Source organism: Chelmon rostratus, chromosome 3 (genome assembly GCF_017976325.1).
Source record: "Chelmon rostratus isolate fCheRos1 chromosome 3, fCheRos1.pri, whole genome shotgun sequence".
Taxonomy (NCBI): Eukaryota; Metazoa; Chordata; class Actinopteri; order Chaetodontiformes; family Chaetodontidae; genus Chelmon; species Chelmon rostratus.
In genome coordinates, this window is record NC_055660.1 from 26151554 (window position 1) to 26173219 (window position 21666).

General features: G+C 40.8%; 2 protein-coding genes across 3 annotated transcripts; both read right to left on the minus strand.

Annotated features, from left to right (window-relative positions):
• Positions 1-994: 994 nt before the first annotated feature.
• LOC121604594 (perforin-1-like) lies at positions 995-8714 on the minus strand. Its single transcript, XM_041934155.1, has 3 exons — positions 8633-8714; positions 2378-2913; positions 995-2174 (listed from the first exon to the last, which is right to left on the minus strand). Exons 2-3 carry the CDS (start codon positions 2911-2913, stop codon positions 995-997), a joined length of 1716 nt encoding a protein of 571 aa, XP_041790089.1. The 5' UTR covers positions 8633-8714.
• A 6325-nt stretch (positions 8715-15039) lies between these two features.
• LOC121604531 (perforin-1-like) lies at positions 15040-21651 on the minus strand. Of its 2 annotated transcripts, none has more exons than XM_041934074.1 (3): positions 21561-21651; positions 16636-17171; positions 15040-16432 (listed from the first exon to the last, which is right to left on the minus strand). In XM_041934074.1, the coding sequence occupies exons 2-3, from the start codon at positions 17169-17171 to the stop codon at positions 15253-15255; spliced, it is 1716 nt and encodes a 571-aa protein (XP_041790008.1). In that variant the 5' UTR covers positions 21561-21651; the 3' UTR covers positions 15040-15252. The 2 variants fall into 2 exon arrangements, with proteins under 2 accessions (XP_041790008.1, XP_041790007.1); XM_041934073.1 differs by lacking the exon at positions 21561-21651 and adding an exon at positions 17352-17360.
• Between the last annotated feature and the right edge of the window lie 15 nt (positions 21652-21666).

Genomic DNA, 21666 nt, shown 5'->3' on the forward strand with positions numbered 1-21666 from the left:
CAGCAAAGCTTTGATGACCAGTTGGATGGTTGGATCTTGTCCCTCCTCCAACCCCAGCACATGAACCCAGTGTTGCCTTGTTCAGAGTCAGCGTTTCTGTCTGTCTTTGAAATGATGAGCTTTGTACATTTGGCCACAATGACAGAGTAGTAATTTACTTCATGGCACATATGACTTTGTTAGGTATGTAAGCTTTAAACTAGCTTAACTCACTGCTGAATGTTTTTGTTGGATGATCGCCATGTACTGTTGACTAAAATGACAACAGCTTGTCTCATGCTAACATGATAACTCCTTAAAGGTAAAATCCTCTAGCTGCTGATATTAAATGCTCTCGATAATCTGTTAGAGTCCAACAAGCTTTATATTTAACCAACTGCACTGACACAGTTTTTCCATTTTCTTTTCCGAGATCTCTTTGAATCAAATTAGTTTGTCACTGCTGACCAGGATCAGTTGAATAAACAGTATGTGACCCCAAGAAACTATTCTAACTATTTGGATATTATGATTAAAGGGCAGGTCATTGGAAATTATAGGGTACATGTTCAGTGGTCAGTGTGGTCTAATCTCAGCAGCACTAGGTTCACATTGTCAATGCAAGAGCTATCACTGACCACGGGAAGTCCTTACACACCCGAAGCATTGTGACAAAGTATGCATAAATGTGTAACTATGAGTATGTTTGCGACTCAGATATAAACTACGAAAGGACATGTTATGTTTAAAATCATTAAAATCACACAGAGACCAGTGTTGTCTTTGCTGATGCTTTACTGGCAGAGTTTGTGACATACAAACAAAGAAAGAAGCCTACAATCTACATTATCAATGTTTTTGACAGAACATTCTGTGTATTTGGGCTATTACGAAGATTTCAAATTATTTTTGCACACAGAAGTCAAAGAAAAATGCAGAATAAGAATTTTGGCGTCAAAGAGATAATAGCAAACTACTGCAAAATAATCACGTCAAATCATATGAACCGCTGAGCTCAACCTGACTGACTGACGACTGATTCAGCACTCCACTTCCCTTTCTCTCCAACAAGGACCCCGTTTCTGGTGTGGAAGACCTTGGCTAGAGAGGGACTCAGGGGGCTTGGAATGTACTCTTGGCACTGCTGACCACCAAGACTTGGTGCACACTCCACTATGTAGGAGAAGAAGAAGGTGCCATGATTTAACATGCAGCTGTCTGTCACCTCCCCTCTACGCAGATCAAATGAACACTCGCCAAGTGGATCACTGTCCCAGTAACTATCCTCATCATAAACATTGAACCTAAGTCTGTTTTTCATGTTGATGGTTATGGGTCCAAATTCAAATGTCTCCGGCCATATGGGATTGTCATTGTTAGATATGATGACAGTGCGCTTAACCTGATCACCGTACGTCACCTGAACTGATCCGTCAGTCTGAGTCCACATATCACCATACAGACCCTGTGCATAGAGCTTGAAGACCTTCAGTGTTGCAAGACCTTTCCCAGCAGGACAACAGTTAGACTTGATGTTCTGATTGCTGTTACAAACACAAGCACAAGGATCCCTTTTGCTCGATCGGTGCCCAATCTTACAGCTTTCTGAGCATTTTTTCAACACTGCGTTTTTCTTGATGTACTTCTCCACCTCTTGCTTCAGTCCGGTCCTGGCACGATGACCTCTTGGCAGTATGGTGTGCAGGGGCTTTATGTTGTATCGGACCACGTCAGGGGTGTTTTTCAGTGAGTTAAGCCAGCTGTTATAGATGGAGGGGTTTGACTGACCCTCAAAGAGGACATCAGCACCATTGATATTTCCACCAATGACCTCGGTGTAACGCTCATTAAACATGCTGCTGAAGTTTTGGATAGAGTTTAACTTCTTCTTTTTTGCCTGACAATGTTCATACATGGCCTTAATGCTGGCACTACTGGCAAAGGTAGCCGAGGCCTCCACTGACAAACAGTCACTGACCTCTGTTGCCGACAGTCCGTTCATGGTTGCCGTGCAGGTCTTGATGAAAGTGATTGCTTTTATTTCACCTCCCAGAAAGACTTGTGTGATGTAATGTGTACCATATGTGTCGATCAGACTTCGATATAATTGCTCAGCCTGAGGTGAATATGAAGGAAGGGACTCTACGGCTGATTCAAACTCCTGACTCAGTGGAGGGTTTGTGGCCAGTCTGTAGCTGTGAAGCACAGGAAGTATACAGATTAGATACAGCCTGTCAGTCACATTTTATTCACATGTCACTGTTTCTGCTGTTTTTGTTTTTAGCAAAATTACTGTCATTTTTGCCAATTAACCAGAATACTGTAAAACAAAGCATTTCTCAGTGAACTGAGCAAATGAATTCATGACAAAAAGACAAATATCTGTCCACATACTCACCGGTAGAAGTTGCAGTTGACAGAATGGCGAAAGAAGGTGTAGCGGTCTTGTTTTGACTTTTGCATGCCAAAGGTTGATTCTTTGGAGTGGGAGCCTCCCAAGCCAACCCCGACTGTAACAGAGGGGTCTACAGGAATATCAAGGCCGATTTTCCAGTCATTGGACACGGATGAAGTGGAATCATTGACGAGAGTTTCGACAGAGTCGTAGATTGTACTGGAGACCTTTAAGCTGCACCTGGGGAGGTTTCTCCAGTCCACCACAGCAGCTGGGACCTTCTGCTTCTCTCCATTCATGTAGCTGTTTCTGTATAGCCTGCAAGTGTCGTTACCAAGTTTCCATGTTTCAGTGTCGATGACATAGGCACCTTTCCGCTCCATTGTGACAATGTCGAAGCCTTCTCCACCCAGATTGTAACCAGGGACAAAGTGAGCAGTTTTACACTCCTGTGGCGCTCCAATGAAGCTTACGCTGGATGGCAGACACAGAGGACTCCATGCCCAGCACAGGAGCATGAGATGCCAGAGCCTTGCCATCTGCATGAGAGAAATGAAACACAGCAGAAGATTTTGAATAAATATGAAGAAGATAAAGGCAATACTTAGTGCAAGCTGCTGGTAACAGAGAAGAAAGGACTCAGGTGTCTGACCTTACCTCGACTGTGGACAGAAAAGCCTGGTCAGTGGCTTCCAAAGTCTGACTTATATTGTATTATTCATGTCCTGGAGGTGGAGTCTTTACTGTCAATCTAATCAAGATTCTGGCAAGTTTTATATTTAATCCACTGCATTCACACATTTTCACTTACTTCACACCATGTCAAGATGAGAAATACGATTAAAAGGGTTTTTTGCAAAGACATATTATTATATGCAGCACAAATAAATTATAGATATAACTGAGAACGGAGCAGAAAGAGGCTGGGTAAAACATTTCGAGCATAAATGTAAAAAGCAGCCCATATACTATAGCCCAAACAGAAATTTGACTTTTCATAATTTTCATTTCTCTGTAGAAATGTAAATTAAAGCAACCAGACTTTCTTTTTCCATTTAAAAAAAATTGAATAAAGCTTTTTTTTCTATCAGAGCACCAGGTTGCAAAGGTTGTCAAAATGAGTCCCAGACAAACAACCTGAAGACCTTTAGGCTAGACCAGACCCTCAACCTCAAAAAAAAATAAGATTCAGAGTCTAGAAATGTGGAAAAAAAAAAAAAAAAAAAACACCTTAGAGATGTTACAGAGGCAAAAATTAGTGAAATATCTCAAGAACTATATTCTGCATCTTGCTGCCTCAGCAGGACTTTGTGTTTAATGCAAATAAGCAAATGCTAGCATGCTAACCTACTAAACGTGCTAACCTGCTACATCTGCTTGGCTTGCACATGCTTTGTTTCAGCATCGAGAGCATTGTAAGCATGTCAGCATCTTGACCTTAGCATGCAGCTAACTCCAACAGACTGTCATGCTCTGTAGTACAGTACAACCTCACAGAGCTGCTGGCATGGCTAAACTTTAACTTTTAAACTTTTCTTTAGCTTGACTCATACTGGGAACTTCAGGTCAGAAGATCTTTGCCTTTCCTCTATTTAAATTCTAACAATAAATCAAATGTGTTTAGTGCTGGGTGCTCCAGCCCATCCCACAGGCCTAACACAGGCAGGTGAGGTGGGATGGAGCAGAAACTGTGAATTGTCTCAAGGTGTTTGTAAGAGTGGATGTGTTTGTCTGCCTTTACTGGCTGTGTGTTAACCTTGTGATAGACTGGTGACCCTTCCACCATTGATCCAACACCACCACCCCCCCAGCCTTCCTCTCATCTGGGCACATGCTGGGCTGGACTCCAGCATCCCACTACATCAGGAGTGAATAATGGATAATGGATGGATGAACTATGTCTCAGTGAATTTCCCACATCTAAAGCTTTCAATGAGGATATGCTTTCATTAATGAAGACACACAACAATTCAATGATGACTGTAAAAAACAGAAAACCTCATCACTTTGGGTGGAAATGGCCATGAGCCAGTGAGGCAAAAAGAGTGAGAGTTCACACCAGCAACACTCACCTCACCCTCACAAGTTCACCAACACCCTGTTTATGATCAGAGGGTCCTCTTCTGTTGATGGTTAGATAAAAATGTGATACTGAGACTCTGCAATCTTGTTGCACAGCTGACCATCTGTTGAGAGAACAACATTAATGTTAATACACCATATTTATCTGCAGACATTCACAGGTTGCAGGATGTCAATATGCAGCAGTCGGGGATGCAGTTCCAAGAGGCCGATGGGAGCGAGTAACCTCAACTGAAAATATCCACACTTTTCAGTTACCCACTCTCACAGGTGGTCCTGATCCATGTGTGTGAAAGGTATCCACACCACCTGGACAATTTCTTCGGTAAATTTCTGTACATAATTAGGTGTTTTTGGCAAAAATCAACAGAAATGACTTTAATGTCAATGTAAACAAATCTCGACAACGTGATTACAAATGTGAAACAGAATAACTGATTATACAGGTATTCACCATCTTTACGTAGATATTTAGCACAGGTAGCCTTTGCAGAAGCTACAGCTGGGAGCCTGATGTGAATACGTGTAATCCAGCCGCAGCAAATATTTCACTTTCTCCTCAGCAAAACTGCTCAAACTCACATTGCACGAGGACCATGCGTGAACAGCATTAATGAAGCCATGCCAGTGTAAGTGACTCATGTTTGGAGTTAGCGTGCAGTCTGTAAGGTTTTTTCTGCAGAATCTCTTTGCATTGTGCTGTATGCATTTGATACTCTGCCGTCAGAAGCCCTCCAGGGCATGCGGCACAGGAGCGTCCCCACAGCGCTGCCAGGTTTCACAGAGCAAATGGTGCATTTTTGGCAGCCCACAGCGAACATAGTGTTTACTATGTCCAGAAAGCTAAATTTCGGTCCCATTGAGCCATAGAAGCTTCTTCCATTTTGCTTCACAGTCTGCCACCTGCCTTCAGATGAGTTTTTTTTTTCCTTCGAGAGCGGAGTCTTTGCCACTCCGCCATGAAGCTGCAGCTTGTGAAGCACCCTGGCAAGTCAAAGCATGTTGTATGTACAGCGTCCCCATCGAAACTTGTAGCTCCTTTAACGTTGCCACAGGTCTCAGTGGTGCCCCTCATCAGTGCCCCACTCACACAGACTCAGTTTTGAGATCTTGGCTTTGCAGCATTCTTTACATTTCAATTAGGTGCTACCTTGCTTAGGCTGCTCTCACCATGATCCAGACCCAGATAATATTAAACTTTGAGGCAACATCACAGCTTTGATATTCAGTTTTCTTGTATCTCTCCTCTGATCTGTCCCCTGGCTTCTTTTCAATAATCTTGCTGCAGGTTTGTTTGGAATGCTCCTTCAACCAAACCAGTTTCCTCCTCATTCCTATATCCAGTCAGCATCAATAGCCAAATGCTAACTTCACTTAGTTAAAAGTCTTAATCATTAGTTGTTGTGCTGTGAGTATTTCTAGTAAAGTAGGAAACTGATTAACTGGCTGTTCTGCTGGCTGCAGATCACTTGTCACATGAATGAATATGTGACTTGTGTGCACTTATTTAGATTATTTGGATGTGAGGGTTCTTTTTGCATTATTATTACATCAAAGAGTCTTTTTTGTGCATTCAAAAAAATAACTACATCCACTGGAATTCAGTATATAACAATAAGGAAGGCCTTTAACATGAGAAAGTCCTCTACAGTAAATACCCTGTGGCTTAACAGCTGTCACACGTGATGATAGCATTTATAGCACGCGGTAAAAAGATGCACAAAATAATGAACGATGACTTTAAAATTTGTTTCAAAAGTTCATCCTAAAAGGCTAGCTATGTTATATTTAAGATTACTGGATAAATCATAGCTGTAGCATCTCTTCAGTTCAATTCAGGCTTTCATTTTGCAGTAATTTTTCAATAGATTGATTATAATGATGCTTCACTCCCAGATCAGTAAAATTATAATTATTATTGTTTTTAACACTACAAGCTTTGTTTGTGTAGCTTGTCTTCAGCTGCATATTAAGAATTCAATTTAAGGACAAATTTTCTCAACAAAATCCGCATTTTGTGATCAGGCTCCACGAGGCAAGCCACGGTAATGACACTATGAAGTTTGTATTGTAAGGCTTTACAATACCTGACACAAAACTGTGTGCGGTTATAAAAGAAACGAGTATGAACGAAAGTGTTCTTCAGTTAATGATAGAAGAGCTGCCTTTAAAAAAAATGACTGCAAAGCTTCCTCTGTCACTTTGTATTCCAAGTTCTACCATCCGGCCAGTTTCACTTAAAGACTACTCTGCATATACGTCCATGTGGATGTTTTAGTTATGAGTATGAGTGGCCTACTTTTTAACTTTGTCGTGCAGATTTTTAGGTGAACCCCTCAATTAAGACTTTAACCTGAAATTCAACAAAACTGTAATAACAAGAATTTAAAGTGACAGCAAAGATTTGTTAATGTAAATTATATCAGATTTCTTGCAAACTACATACTACCTGTTGGTGAAAAATAAATAAATCCATTTACAGAAGTACTGTTGTTAAGCACAATTATGAGGTACTTTTACTATTCTACTTTGTAATTCAACTTTGCTGTATTTCATAGGGAAATACTGCACTTTTTAATAAAGCAGTTAAAAGGGACCATGCAGATTATGGTTTGACACACAAACCACATGATCAGCTTATGAAGCACAATGCATCTGATTGATGAAACTAGCCAACAGTGTATGAAGTGTGTGAAATTAGCTCAACTTTAACCTGCTGTATCAGTGACACGCTGCTGATATGTTTATGACTGAGCAATAATAATATATCCACCACTGGATGTATTACACAACATAGTACAGTTAGTACTACACAGTTGTACTGTATGTGTGCTATATGTGTGCTATTCATTTACATTATGAAGAGTTTGCAGGGCAAATGTTGTTCTGCACATTAAGTGCTACACATTAAATGCAGATGGGGTTTCCCTCCACTTGCATCTGCCTAACATGAAGACGTTCACCCTCTGCTGCTGCTCATCCAGCACCACAGGCAGCTTTACATCCCTCCATTCTGAGACCTCTGAGAAAAGTTGCTATTCATACATCTTACCACAGAGGGGCACTAGTGCCATGCAAGAATGAGCAGAGATGTGAGTCATTCTCAACAGCTGTTTTGTGGCAAACAGCAAATATTCAGACCTGAGTCAGAATCTGTGCAAGAATCACGAAATCATGCTGGATAATATTTTTTTGTTTCACTTTTAGAGAAATAACTTCAAATCAAAACAAGAAGTTAAACCATGACCCATGTGTTTCTATTGAGGAAGTCACTATATGGTATACATCATATGTGTTGACTTCACAGCTGAACTTTTGCCATGGTGGATTTATTGGTTATAGCTGTTATTAAGCTGCTGACAAATACAAATATGCAATATAAACCCCCAATACACACATCACAGCCATGCAGGTTACTGCTGTTCATCAGCTATTGGCTGTCTTTGAGGAGTGTGCCTTCTCCCTTCTGTCAAAACAGAAGTTTTTGAACCCGAGCTGTGTGACTCGAGGGAATTGATGCATCCACCGTCTATTTATATCACAGAGAGAAGGTGTGACGATACACAGAGGCAAAGCGATTGGTTGGGCTCCTCAGAGGACTCTGTGCTTGGGTAAATATACACCCAGACACAAAGTCATGTTTCCATCACTTTTGGGGACGTACATAGACTTACTTTCATGTCCTGGGGACTCACCCTAACCAGAACAATAACCACTACTTGCATACACACACACACACAAATGTTCACACAGTGGACATAATTGCATCTGCCATATGAAAACATGTATGAACACGAACATACACACATACATTGATCTGACATAGGAAATCTTTCCATAGTGTAGGTACATGCATGCACAACATGTATACAAGACAGAGGCATTCCCCTGCATGTACGCATTCAGACAATGAAAGATTTACAGCTTGCTGCTGGCACCCACACAGATATCCAAACAACACACATTTCCAAGTGTAGTTAAAAGAAAAGGGAGACATGCTCTTCACATTATCAGCTTCCTCTCCCCTGAGGGTAGAGCAGATCCACACCCACAACCAGATCCCCTGCAACACTTCACTCAAATGATCAGCACTCAAGAAATCAATGCGTTCTGTCAGAACACAAAGGCTCCACAGACAGCTTCAAACCTCACGGAAACAACTGTTCAGATAAGGACCTGAGACCATGCTTTAGGCCCCCGACAGTGAGGTCAAAGTGATCGAGAAGAGGCAGGCAGGGGGTGCCAGAGTACGCTAAAGACTGTCGGTTTAGAAGAACCTGTACTCACAGTGGTTTAACACCTGAGAAAATAAGGAACAGCATTTCATGAGAATCAAGGGTGGGAGGAAGATAGCATTGTTTGCATACAAAAGCACTCTGCTTATTAACTTGAATGCAGCCAGTCCAGTGCTACAATGGGGCTGTCAAAAAAAAGCTCGGTCAAACTTTTTCAAATTGTTTTTGCAAAAGCCATGAGCTACTATGTGGCCCACACAAAGCCCTTACTGTCAGCTTGTGACATAAGCTTGCTTCCTCGTTGAGCTATAAGTTGAGCCACCTCATGGATGGCATTTTCCTGGCCACGGTCAGCCAAAAAATTGGCTTTACTGAGAAGATAGGCCGGCTTCCTCTTGTCTCACCTTCTCGTCTCACTGGCATCTCGCTCATGTCGTGACTCTTGTTACGTATTATGCGTTGAAAGATTGTTCAATGTTATATTGCTTCATCACAGAGATTCACTCTTGACAAATTAAACAGACTGCCTGGAATCTCCTGCGTTCACTGTTCACCTTTGCTTTCTTGGCACTGGGATCATGTGTGGTACCTCTTTGGTATAGAAGGAACAAACCATCCGCGAACTGATACTAATACCTTGTGATCACAATAGAAAATGTTTTTTAATAGAACGAGCGGGCCTGTGATCATTCTAAAATATCTCAGTGTAGCTGGAGCTACAAAAGCTGCAAATTTGGTTTTGACCCTCTTTTTATCAATAGAAAGCCATGTCTGTCTATCCTGTGAACATCCTGTTTTTGAAAAGAAAATTTGTGGTTTTGCAGGTCTTAACAAATAGGAAAACAATTGGTGCCTTGGTTTGCCCAATTCCTTGTGTTATTGTGGGTTTCCTCTGAGAGCTCTGGTATTTAGGAGGAGCAGACACCTATTACCTGCCTGTTGGTAATAACTTTATCATGATGCGCCTGAGTGAAGGGGGAGGGGCTCAACTCAGCCACCACCAATGTTTGTACCCACCTGAGTGATGCACAGAAGCCATTTCATGCCAGAACACCCACCACCCATCACACATCAGACTGAGTTGGAGAGGGAGGGAAACACTGAGCCAGTTACACAGGGGGGTGATTAGGCAGCCAGATGGAGAGAGTCAGGTTGGGACCTGTGCCAGGACACCAGGGACACAGGCCCATGGGATCTGTAATAATGTATGGGCTCTGTCATAGGCTGATGACCCATCTAAGGTGTATATACCTAGATGGATGGATGGATGGATGGATGGATGGATGGATGGATGGGATAATAAGATGCAGCAGAATACAGGGATTCTAAAGATTAGTTGGCATGCACTGGGCACCATTGTAATTGATAGGGAAAACAATTTAATATTTTCTGAGTTAAAAATTAAAATCAAAATAAGCAAAACTATCCCGTAACTGTGTGTTTAGAAGCAGTCATGTGTAAGGAAAAGGGAAAAGCAGCAGGAGTGCGAATTCCCACCAACACTAAACAGCCTTTATATGACCACAGAGCACTGTGCGATTGCCCATTAGAAATGTGATGCCCTAGAAATGTGTTCCACAGCTTAACATCTGTTGTTATATATGGTATAAATGTAAATATCCTCATTCGTAGTATATTTCAATTTGCAGATGCAGATTTGAAGTAGTGCTGGTTTATAATTGAATTTAGATTGTTTTTAGAAAAGTATTTACTCCAGTTCAACTCTGTCTAATTTAGCAGTACTGAATCACAGTGGATGTAGTTACAGTTTTTGATACTGATCAGTAGAGAGGAGCTCGCTGTCAAACTTCCAAACTTCAAGTCAAATTCAGTAGCGCGGCTTTTGCGACTGTGCCAACCTTCAGTCTGTTTCACTTAAGAATTTCTGCCACTCTGCTTTCAACAACTTCTCAGGCTCTTTGATGCATTGCTGCCATGAGTTAACAGTGAGCTTGAAGTCCTGTTACCACTGGGGTGATTTGTGGTCTTGAATTTGACGTGGCCACGATCAGGGACTGCTGCAGGGAAGCAACCCAACAGCCTGCTGGATACAGAGTTTGCATAAAACCAAACACAAACCATGCCAATAGTCTACTGTGACACCACAAACATTTGCCCAGATGCCATACAGACTTTTTTCAACAGCCAGAACAACAAGATGAGTGTGATATACTCCTAAGGTAGAAGGAAACGTGACATCATCCTGGGTGGCTGTAAACCAGTCTGTGACTGGGAGAAAACAATGACACACCACATTAAGTCAAATGTTCTGGATTCTGCCTCACCTGCCCCCTTTCAAGAAGAAGAATCAAGAATCCTTTATTCCTTTGAGCATGTCAACAAAATTTGCATTACAACCCCCGTGTAGATAATAAGAAAGATAAGAAAAGTAATAAAATAAAGTAAAGACGGATCATGCCCCCCTCCTCATTCTTTCCTTACCTGGCACAAGTCTTTCATTGAGGGGAACGAAAACAGACCAACACGTGTTGTACATTTCAGTTAGGAGTCTGTGCATTTTCATCTCTTTACTTCTTTTTAGACAGAGATGTTGCTGAATGTGACAATTTGCAGACAAACTGACAGTATTTTTGTGTTATGTTTTAAAGGTAAGTAGTATGTAAACAAGCAAACTGGAGTTTTGGTGATGGTTGAGTTTGAGTTTGGGAAAACAGTTCATTAATTGTACAAAACTGTAATATACGGGCTCGCAGTTTGTCCAGAAGGTGGTGCCATTGACTTGACGATAGAAATTGATTGATTCTCAGGAAGAGGAAAACTGACCCCAAGCTGGAAGAAAATATCCATGACAAAGTGTGCATTATAGAAGAAGTGCAGAGTCAAACACAAGACTCCACAAGAGATCCTGAGAGACTGTAAAGGACAACTTAACTGGATCCTCTGTCAATTAAACTTAGACAGTCATGCTGATGCACTATCTTAAAGATTTCTGTCTCTGACCCAGCTGGCTAGCCATCAGTACAACAATAAGTCACCAGGATTTGGTTCAGGGATGGGAGAGACCCGACCCAAAGGATGGGGAGCTGAGTGTGCTAAGACTGGCTACTTTCAAATTATTGGCTGGTTGCTTGATAAACCACGATGTCCCACGTGATCAATGACTTCAAAACAGAACAAAATGGAGTTAGTGTTTTTTTATGCATCTAGTATGTGTTTTTATTTATGCGTATACTCTGACAATACACACAAACAGTCGTGTTTCCGTCATTTTTGGGGAAGTTACATAGACTTCCATTCATTTCGTGGAGACTTATCCTAAACCTAGCCTTAACCTTAACCTAAACCTAACTTTACCTGAGCCTTAACCCAGGTCTTGCATTTTGTCCCCATAAGGAAAGTACGTCCTCACAATGTGACTGTGTAAACACACTTTTGTCCCTACAGCATGAGTAATACATGGCCATGCATGGGCACACACACACACACACACACACACACACACACACACACACACACACACACACACACACACACACAGGAGGCTGGGATGTTATGAATCACTGTCTCCATAGAATAGTTGAAGCCATTGGCATCAGGAACATGTTCAGATTCACAGCTCCATCAGCCTGGACTTCCTGGATTAGTATTGGAAAACTTGCAGAATGAAATGCAAACTGTGCAAACAAAACTAGGCTGAGGTGACAAGCACAGGTTCAGCCCAGGCTAAGGCCTGAGAAAACCAGACCAGAACATTTATCAAAAATGGGAAGCTCAGATTGTGGTCAGGCAACAGTTGATAGTGTTATTCTCACACATTTTCTGCTAAGTGGTACAAATTTGGTCCCAGGGTAAGGCATGGCTGGTGACCAGATCTTTCATAGTATAACAATCTATCATGTTGAACTATTTTTTGAGCCTGTTGTCCTTACAAACTACACAACAACAAACTAGCCATGGTCTTGCAGACATAAACTATTCAGCCCCACTGACTGCCCCACTCCCTAGTGGGGTTTTTCTCCACAGTCCAGAAGACATGCAAGTGAAGTGAACTGGAATGATTTTACTTGTGAATGTGTTTTACTGTGAGTGTAAGCCCTGTCACAGACTGATGACTGTCCGAGTGTGTACAACCCTTCATGTCCAGTGTGTGCTGGGAAGGCTCCAGCCTCCTTTGACTGGGAACAAGATAAACAAATACAGAGACTCTATGAATGGATGAACTGTTCGTGCATGTTGAGAAGCTGCAGCTGAACAGTGAGTCAGTAAGAATTGTTGTGCATTGCCATGCTTGATAGAGGACAACAATTCAATAATGTCTGGGTTAAAGTGAACCTACATTTTAAGTTTGTGTAGAAGTTCTCATACTTGTCCCTCACAAGTTCACCAAGATTTTATCTATAACCACAAAGCACTGCTCTGTCAAAGACTGGGCAGAAGTACGCTATTGTGGTCGTCTGTGGCTGTACAAACCTGTTGCACAACTGACTAGCTGTTGCAAAAAACATCCACATCAACACAGTGCATCTGTGGTAATTCACAGATTTCAGTACAGTGGGTTGCAGGCCTGTTATAGGCTGATGAGACCTGGCTAATAACTGGTGAGAGATTACTTGTTTTTAGAGATTAGAGGCTATAAAAATATAATACAAAACACTGTATTCACATTAATGTGACAACAACTTAAGAGAACAAAGTGAAATATCGTCAAATAGAAAGACAGATTGAAATATTGTAACTATGCTGCAATATACTAAAGGCCATTGTACTCATCAATAAAAAAATGAAAATCTTTAGACTGTAGGTGCTGCTGTGGCTGTTGGGACGCAGAGTGTTCCTTGTTGACAGAACTAAACGTTCCACAGGCAGTTCAAAAGAGAGCTATGGGTTCTTCGTCAATGTGAGCTTGAACACAACTACGTATAATACCAGATTCTGCAAGTTATAAGTGAAAATCCCGGTGCCGAAAACAGGTTGAGTCCATTTAAAACATCTCTAATAGCTTCAAACAAAAGGGAATAAAAGCAAATGAAACACAGACATGACATAGAGAAATGAGGCAAAACGTGGTACAGACAGAAATTTTCAAGACAGTTACTGCGAAAAAAATATAATAACCCAGGAATTTATTTAGTAATTATTCAGATATTTTTGCCACACTATATTTGCACATACAGGTAGCAAATGTTCTGTAGTCCGATACTGGTCTGCATGCCGGTGGGTTGGGAATGTCTGCCACACGAGAGATTGGCAGGAGATTGAAATGTCCATCAAAATCCAGTTTTTCAGAAGACTTTTTTCACACAACACGAACTTTAACTGCACTTCATGACACATTTCCTTTTTTTAAGTGCACGCATGGATGACTGTCTGTATGTTTGTCTTCATATATGTGCGAACAGTATTTGCACACTTGATGCGTGCTGTTTCATTGCACAATGACAACACACACGCACACACATACACACAAACGCAAATGCATGCAACCACAAATAAGTTGTCCCTCCTACATTCCAGCACATGAAAGCCAGTGTTGCCTTGTTCAAAGTCAGCAGCACAGATATTACTGTCTTCAGACAATTAACTATGGTCCTGAAAAGCTGACTGAAAAGCACAAGTTATTTGATATATACAGGTAATTTTATTGGTTTTGAGATACTGTAGTGTGAATCCAAACTAAATGTCTTTGTTTGATGGTGGAGTGGCAAGGCCCACAAATATAATGCTCTCATTATTCTGTCTTTCTTTTAACTTACCCAACCTTTTTCATTCAAATGTGCTTTTCTTCCATTATTTGGGGTTTCTGGTCCTCACACTCCAGCAAATTTTATGCCTCCTGTTGTTCTCACATGCATTTCCTTTGAATACACCAATGTCATTGTGATAATGCACTGATCAGAAAACTTATTTTGTTTTTTTTACTGCTGATTAGGATCAGTTTTCGTCCTTTTTTGTCATTAATAACTGGTAGGGTAGGAAAATTTAAAATACATATAGTGCATGACCGAAAGAAACAATATTTGTCCTGCATTTTGCAAGTGTTTTTATATGGTTTTAACGAAAGAGCTATTAGTGAGCATGGGTGAACTTCAAGTAAATAATTGACCCTTGCATGTGTCTGTGTGTTCTCTCAACAGCAATCTTTCTCCTATCCACTGCAGGAAAGACCCTCACTATTGAAATTACAGCGGCAAATTACAGTGAAAAATGCTTCCAGGGATGAAAGATCGACAAATATTATTTAACTAAATGATTTCAGTTGGTTCATATGTTTGACAAACTATTAGTATGCATTTCAATATTACATATAAACCACAAAATTACAATGTATTTCTTCAATAGAATACAGACGTACACCTGTGTTGTCTTTGCTAATGCTTTATTGGCAGGTTTGAAGCAGAAGAAAAAGTAGATTATCTAAACACACATATTTAGATTGCATTTGAGACGTTGAGACCACATGTAAATAGTTTTGCAAACAAATGTCAAAGAAAAAAAAGATAAGAGTGAACAGTGCAAAAGATGCTATTAACTACATGCAGGATCATCATCAAATCAAATCCTTCTTTTCTCATCCCCCCCATCTCATATGAACCGCTGAGCTCAACCTGACTGACTGACGACTGATTCAGCACTCCACTTCCCTTTCTCTCCAACAAGGACCCCGTTTCTGGTGTGGAAGACCTTGGCTAGAGAGGGACTCAGGGGGCTTGGAATGTACTCTTGGCACTGCTGACCACCAAGACTTGGTGCACACTCCACGATGTAGGAGAAGAAGAAGGTGCCATGATTTAACATGCAGCTGTCTGTCACCTTCCCGCTACGCAGATCAAATGAACACTCGCCAAGTGGATCACTGTCCCAGTAACTATCCTCATCATAAACATTGAACCTAAGTCTGTTTTTCATGTTGATGGTTATGGGTCCAAATTCAAATGTCTCCGGCCATATGGGATTGTCATTGTTAGATATGATGACAGTGCGCTTAACCTGATCACCGTACGTCACCTGAACTGATCCGTCAGTCTGAGTCCACATATCACCATACAGACCCTGTGCATAGAGCTTGAAGACCTTCAGTGTTGCAAGACCTTTCCCAGCAGGACAACAGTTAGACTTGATGTTCTGATTGCTGTTACAAACACAAGCACAAGGATCCCTTTTGCTCGATCGGTGCCCAATCTTACAGCTTTCTGAGCATTTTTTCAACACTGCGTTTTTCTTGATGTACTTCTCCACCTCTTGCTTCAGTCCGGTCCTGGCACGATGACCTCTTGGCAGTATGGTGTGCAGGGGCTTTATGTTGTATCGGACCACGTCAGGGGTGTTTTTCAGTGAGTTAAGCCAGCTGTTATAGATGGAGGGGTTTGACTGACCCTCAAAGAGGACATCAGCACCATTGATATTTCCACCAATGACCTCGGTGTAACGCTCATTAAACATGCTGCTGAAGTTTTGGATAGAGTTTAACTTCTTCTTTTTTGCCTGACAATGTTCATACATGGCCTTAATGCTGGCACTACTGGCAAAGGTAGCCGAGGCCTCCACTGACAAACAGTCACTGACCTCTGTTGCCGACAGTCCGTTCATGGTTGCCGTGCAGGACTTGATGGAAGTGATTGCTTTTATTTCACCTCCCAGAAAGACTTGTGTGATGTAATGTGTACCATATGTGTCGATCAGACTTCGATATAATTGTTCAGCCTGAGGTGAATATGAAGGAAGGGACTCTACGGCTGATTCAAACTCCTGACTCAGTGCAGGGCTTGTGGCCAGTCTGTAGCTGTGAAGCACAGGAAGTATACAGATTAGATACAGCCTGTCAGTCACATTTTATTCACATGTCACTGTTTCTGCTGTTTTTGTTTTTAGCAAAATTACTGTCATTTTTGCCAATTAGCCAGAATACTGTAAAACAAAGCGTTTCTCAGTGAACTGAGCAAATGAGTTCATGACAAAAAGACAAATATCTGTCCACATACTCACCGGTAGAAGTTGCAGTTGACAGAATGGCGAAAGAAGGTGTAGCGGTCTTGTTTTGACTTTTGCATGCCAAAGGTTGATTCTTTGGAGTGGGAGCCTCCCAAGCCAACCCCGACTGTAACAGAGGGCTCTACAGGAATATCAAGGCCGATTTTCCAGTCATTGGACACGGATGAAGTGGAATCATTGACGAGAGTTTCGACAGAGTCGTAGATTGTACTGGAGACCTTTAAGCTGCACCTGGGGAGGTTTCTCCAGTCCACCGCAGCAGCTGGGACCTTCTGCTTCTCTCCATTCATGTAGCTGTTTCTGTATAGCCTGCAAGTGTCGTTACCAAGTTTCCATGTTTCAGTGTCGATGACATAGGCACCTTTCCGCTCCATTGTGACAATGTCGAAGCCTTCTCCACCCAGATTGTAACCAGGGACAAAGTGAGCAGTTTTACACTCCTGTGGCGCTCCAATGAAGCTTACGCTGGATGGCAGACACAGAGGACTCCATGCCCAGCACAGGAGCATGAGATGCCAGAGCCTTGCCATCTGCATGAAAGGGTTACACAATGAGAGAAGATGAAATGGCATGGACAGAATCGGTTAAACAATGAAAACTTGCAACATGTCAATATAAATTGGCACTAAACTAATGAACAGGACAGAATTGATGTGAAAGATTACTCAGCTCAAAGTATTGGCTTCAGATAGACAACTCAGGGGTCTTACCATGACTGCTGACAGCAAGCTCTGTTCAGTAGCTTACATTATCCAACCTATGTTATAGTACTGATGTGGAGGCGGAGTCTCGACACCCTGTGTGACTCTCGTGAATTTTATATTTAACCATGTGAATTTATGCAAATTTGTTATACCTGCTGTTCGAATGTGTGACACTTCTACTTCATTCACGCCCTATTAAGATGAGAGATAAGATGGAACTTAAATGGCTTAAACTTAATGTACTATAGCATAAGAATAAAAACTAATTGTGATGATAACTAGAGAAGGAAAGTGAAAAACTTTGAAAGATCACATCTCAATTGTGTAAAAATCTGTAAAAACATATGTAAAAACGTAAAATGCTTCATACTGGCTAACACAGCCTGGTGGACTGCAGGAGCTTGTTACACACAATGAAAGATCTGAGTCTCCTCTGGAAGAAGAGGGTGACAGCATTGTGTGTCCAGTCCCAAGAGTCAAAGTTAATAGTGCCAGAACAGTTCCTTGAAGTGCGCGAGTTCCAAGACACTGACGTTTCTACCCATACCGTAAAGAGTTGGTCATAGAGGTAGTAATTAGCTACTTGCAGAGTTGACCTATATGGCCGTTTTTCTGGTGAGGATGGGCTGGAAGAAATAGCTCTTGTCTTGTAGTAATTTAAAAACAGGAGGATGTCACCCTCATCCTTGCCACGCTTAGTGGTAATGGTGCTTTCTCATTCATCCATCCCCTTAACTCGTTGATGTCATTGTTAATCCTCCTCTCATCCTCCCTCCCTCTGTCACGTATGTGTATACCTCTCCTATGTCCCCTCTCTCTGGTATGATAAGGGGATACCATAGACAATACATATGGAAAGCCTAATGGCATCTCTCTTCAACTAAATGCTTCCTTCAGTTATTTAAAGCTTTAATCAATGTGATGTGATTTTTCTTTGGTGACTTCCAAAAACTGTCTGCACCACTGACAATTTCAGTTTCATGGGGTTCTTTTAGATTTGTTCTTAATTTAGATGCATTTTCAGGAATTTTCACTTTGGCTGTCTGTTATTGTTTATCTAAAAAATCAAATTTCAGTCCAAAGCAACAAAACTTAACAAAGTGCTTAAAGTACTTAAACGTGCAGTAGAAGTAGCGATTCTGAATGAAGAGCAGGACAGTCATCTCCAGAAATGCAAGACTTCCTGTGTCACACAGTAGAACTGTGCTCTCTGTTGGTGCTGCAAGTTTGCAGATGCACCCCACTTCAAAGAACTACAAAACAGTCTCTAAATTATATATTGGACAAATGCAATAATAAACCAGGATTAAAAGAATCACTATAAGAAGCAATGTGTTGTAAACTGAAAATCTGTGTCAGCTGGGACATTTGCGAAGAATAAGAAGACTGAGACCACATTCTTTCATTTATTGTCTGTATGTTTCTCCGTCATAGCAATGGTGTCGTCCTGTTCTGCTACCGCCAAAACCACAGTAGTGCGTTTGTTGAGTTTTGTTTATCTGATGTATTTCTCACTGTGAGTCGTGGTGGAGCTCATTTACCTGAATGAGGAAGCTTTTTTCGCAGTACATTTACTTCGCAATATTAAAGGAAATTATTGTGAGTTATTGTGACTTAAACAGCATATTTAAGAATTTAACAGGCATTTTATAAACAAACCAGTTGAACCTGCTTTATTTTCAGGTTCCTTTGAGCAACACACAGTAATGTTAATTTATATTTCTCTAATAATTTTGCACTGACACACTTTGATCGACAAAGCCATTCTGCATTTGCTTATTTTTGATTTGTGTTACTGTTATATTGAACTTTAGCTCGAGCTAAGAAGAAATGTTGTGCAATCTATTGAATCGTCCGATCTCCATTCCAGTAAATATGTGAACTCTAAAAGACGTGTTACACCAGTGGGGTTTACATCTGGCGTTGTGGGGTAAATGTGTTTGCAATCATATGTCTTTCATATTTTTTTTGTTTTTACTTTTTTTGTCATTTGATTTGTTTTCTGTTGATCCTCATTGTGACTGTGCGTATTGCATGAATGGTTGTTTGTATGTATGTGTGTGTAAATATGCCTCTGTTGGATTAATCATAGAGTTCTAGCAGAATCAGAAGACACATTTCTCCTACACAACTGTGTACACACAGTACTCCATCATAGCAACATGAACACATGAAGCAAAATGTCACACGTTTGGTCTTTGCTCATCTGACGTGTTTCACACTTTGCCTCATGCTGTCGAGCTCTTTTACTGGAAAGAGGAAGCTTCATTTTATAGTTGTTTTATTTATGACATCATTTTACTCAGTCATTTTCCATAGTTAAGCACCACTCTGCAATTTTTAAAACAATTATTATTACTGTTATTAAGACGAAAAGCTTTATTTGTGTAGCTTGTTTTCAGTTGCGCCTTAATATTTCCTCTCATTAGATGTAGTAGTACCTTTAATTCATTTTTTTAAATAAAAAGTTAAAATATAATACAGAGAATATTCAAAACACGGTAAGTAATTGTGTAAATTCAAAACCCTAAGCTTGTGTACTGCAGCTCATATAACACACTTTAGGTTTGTTTCAGAGAGTCACACTTGACATTTCTGATGATATTTAGCTCTTATTCTTTTTGAGTTTGAATGAACTCATTGGAAGTCAACCTTAGACAACACTGTCTGCCAAATAAAGGTAATGTAATGAAAGGCAGGTTATAGTTATTAGTGTTTTTCCTTTCTGTTTCAACCAGGCAGCACTGCAATGCAGAGTTGTTTGTGTCTGTATGGAGACTGGCCATCATAGGCCAGTACTGTTTTATGCTTCATTGAGCTGAAATGGCATTAAAAGCTCTACTGCCAGTTAAAATATCTATGAGTAAATACCATCTGAAGTGCTTCACTGCAACCAGAGATGAATTTAAAAAAGACTTGAGTTATTTAAGATCTAAAGTTAAAGATCATCATAATAAAATCCAGCATAAACTAAAAATACATTTTGTGTCAGGAAAGAATTCTAAATAATTTCCCCACTCAAACTGCCTCGGATAGGAACTGTCAACAGGCAGCAATGATATTTATAATGTACACCCATTACACAAACAAGAATACATGCTAATAAACTAAGCATGTGTTTTATCTACATTACGATGAAGACTGGAAGGTGGGTACATTGTATTCTGCAGCTGAAGAGGTACTTTTACTTAGTACAGATGAGGTTTCCTTCCACTGTGTCTGTGTTCATAACATGAAGATGTTCACCCTCTGCTGCTGCTCAGTCAGTACTACAGGCATCTCCACTTAATTATTCTGGGACTTCTGCAAAGTTGTAAGTCATATTGTTACCACAAAGGGGCACTACTTTCATGCAGAAATTACTAGAAATGTGAGCTTTTTGTAACAGCTGTTTTGCATAAATACTGAATAATACATAAATATATATATATCAAAACCTACAGTGTTTCTCTGTGCAACAATCATTATCAATAATTAATGATGATTAAATTAATTGGGAAAAATAATTATGCGATTAAGTGACAATGTCGCTGTCTGGCAAAGAAGAAAACAAACTCTAAAAGATCTATCTAGCCATCGTTAGGAAACTGCTACTGCTGTTTATCAGCTATTGTCTGTCTTTGAGGAGTGTGCCTTCTCCCTTCTGTCAAAACAGAAGTTTTTGAACTTGAGCTGTGTGACTCGAGGGAATTGATGCATCCACGGTCTATTTATATCACAGAGAGCAGAGGCAAAGTGATTGGTTGGGATCCTCAGAGGACACAGTGCTTATGTAAATACATAAAAACACACACACACACACACAGGGAACATCTGTCATATGAAAATATGCATGCACACACACATACATTGATCCGACATTGCATGCACGTACATGCATATTTTGTATACAAGACAGAGGCGTTCCCATGCATGTATACATTGAGACAATAAAAGATTTACAGCTTACTGCTGGCACCCACACAGATATCATAACAGCACTCATTTCCCTCCAAACAACACACATTTCCAAGTGTAGTCAAAAGAAAAGGGAGACATGCTCTTCACATTATCAGCTTCCTCTCCCCTGAGGGTAGAGCAGATCCACACCCACAACCAGATCCCCTGCAATGCTTCACTCAAATGATCTACAGCACTCAAGAAATCAACACGTTTTGTCACAAAGGCTCCACAGACAGCTTCAAACCTCACAGAAACAACTATTCAGACAAGTACCTGAGACCATGCTTTAGGCCCCCGACAGTGAGGTCAAAGTGATCGAGAAGAGGCAGGCAGGGGGTGCCAAAGTACGATAAAGACTGTCGATTTAGAAGAACCTGTA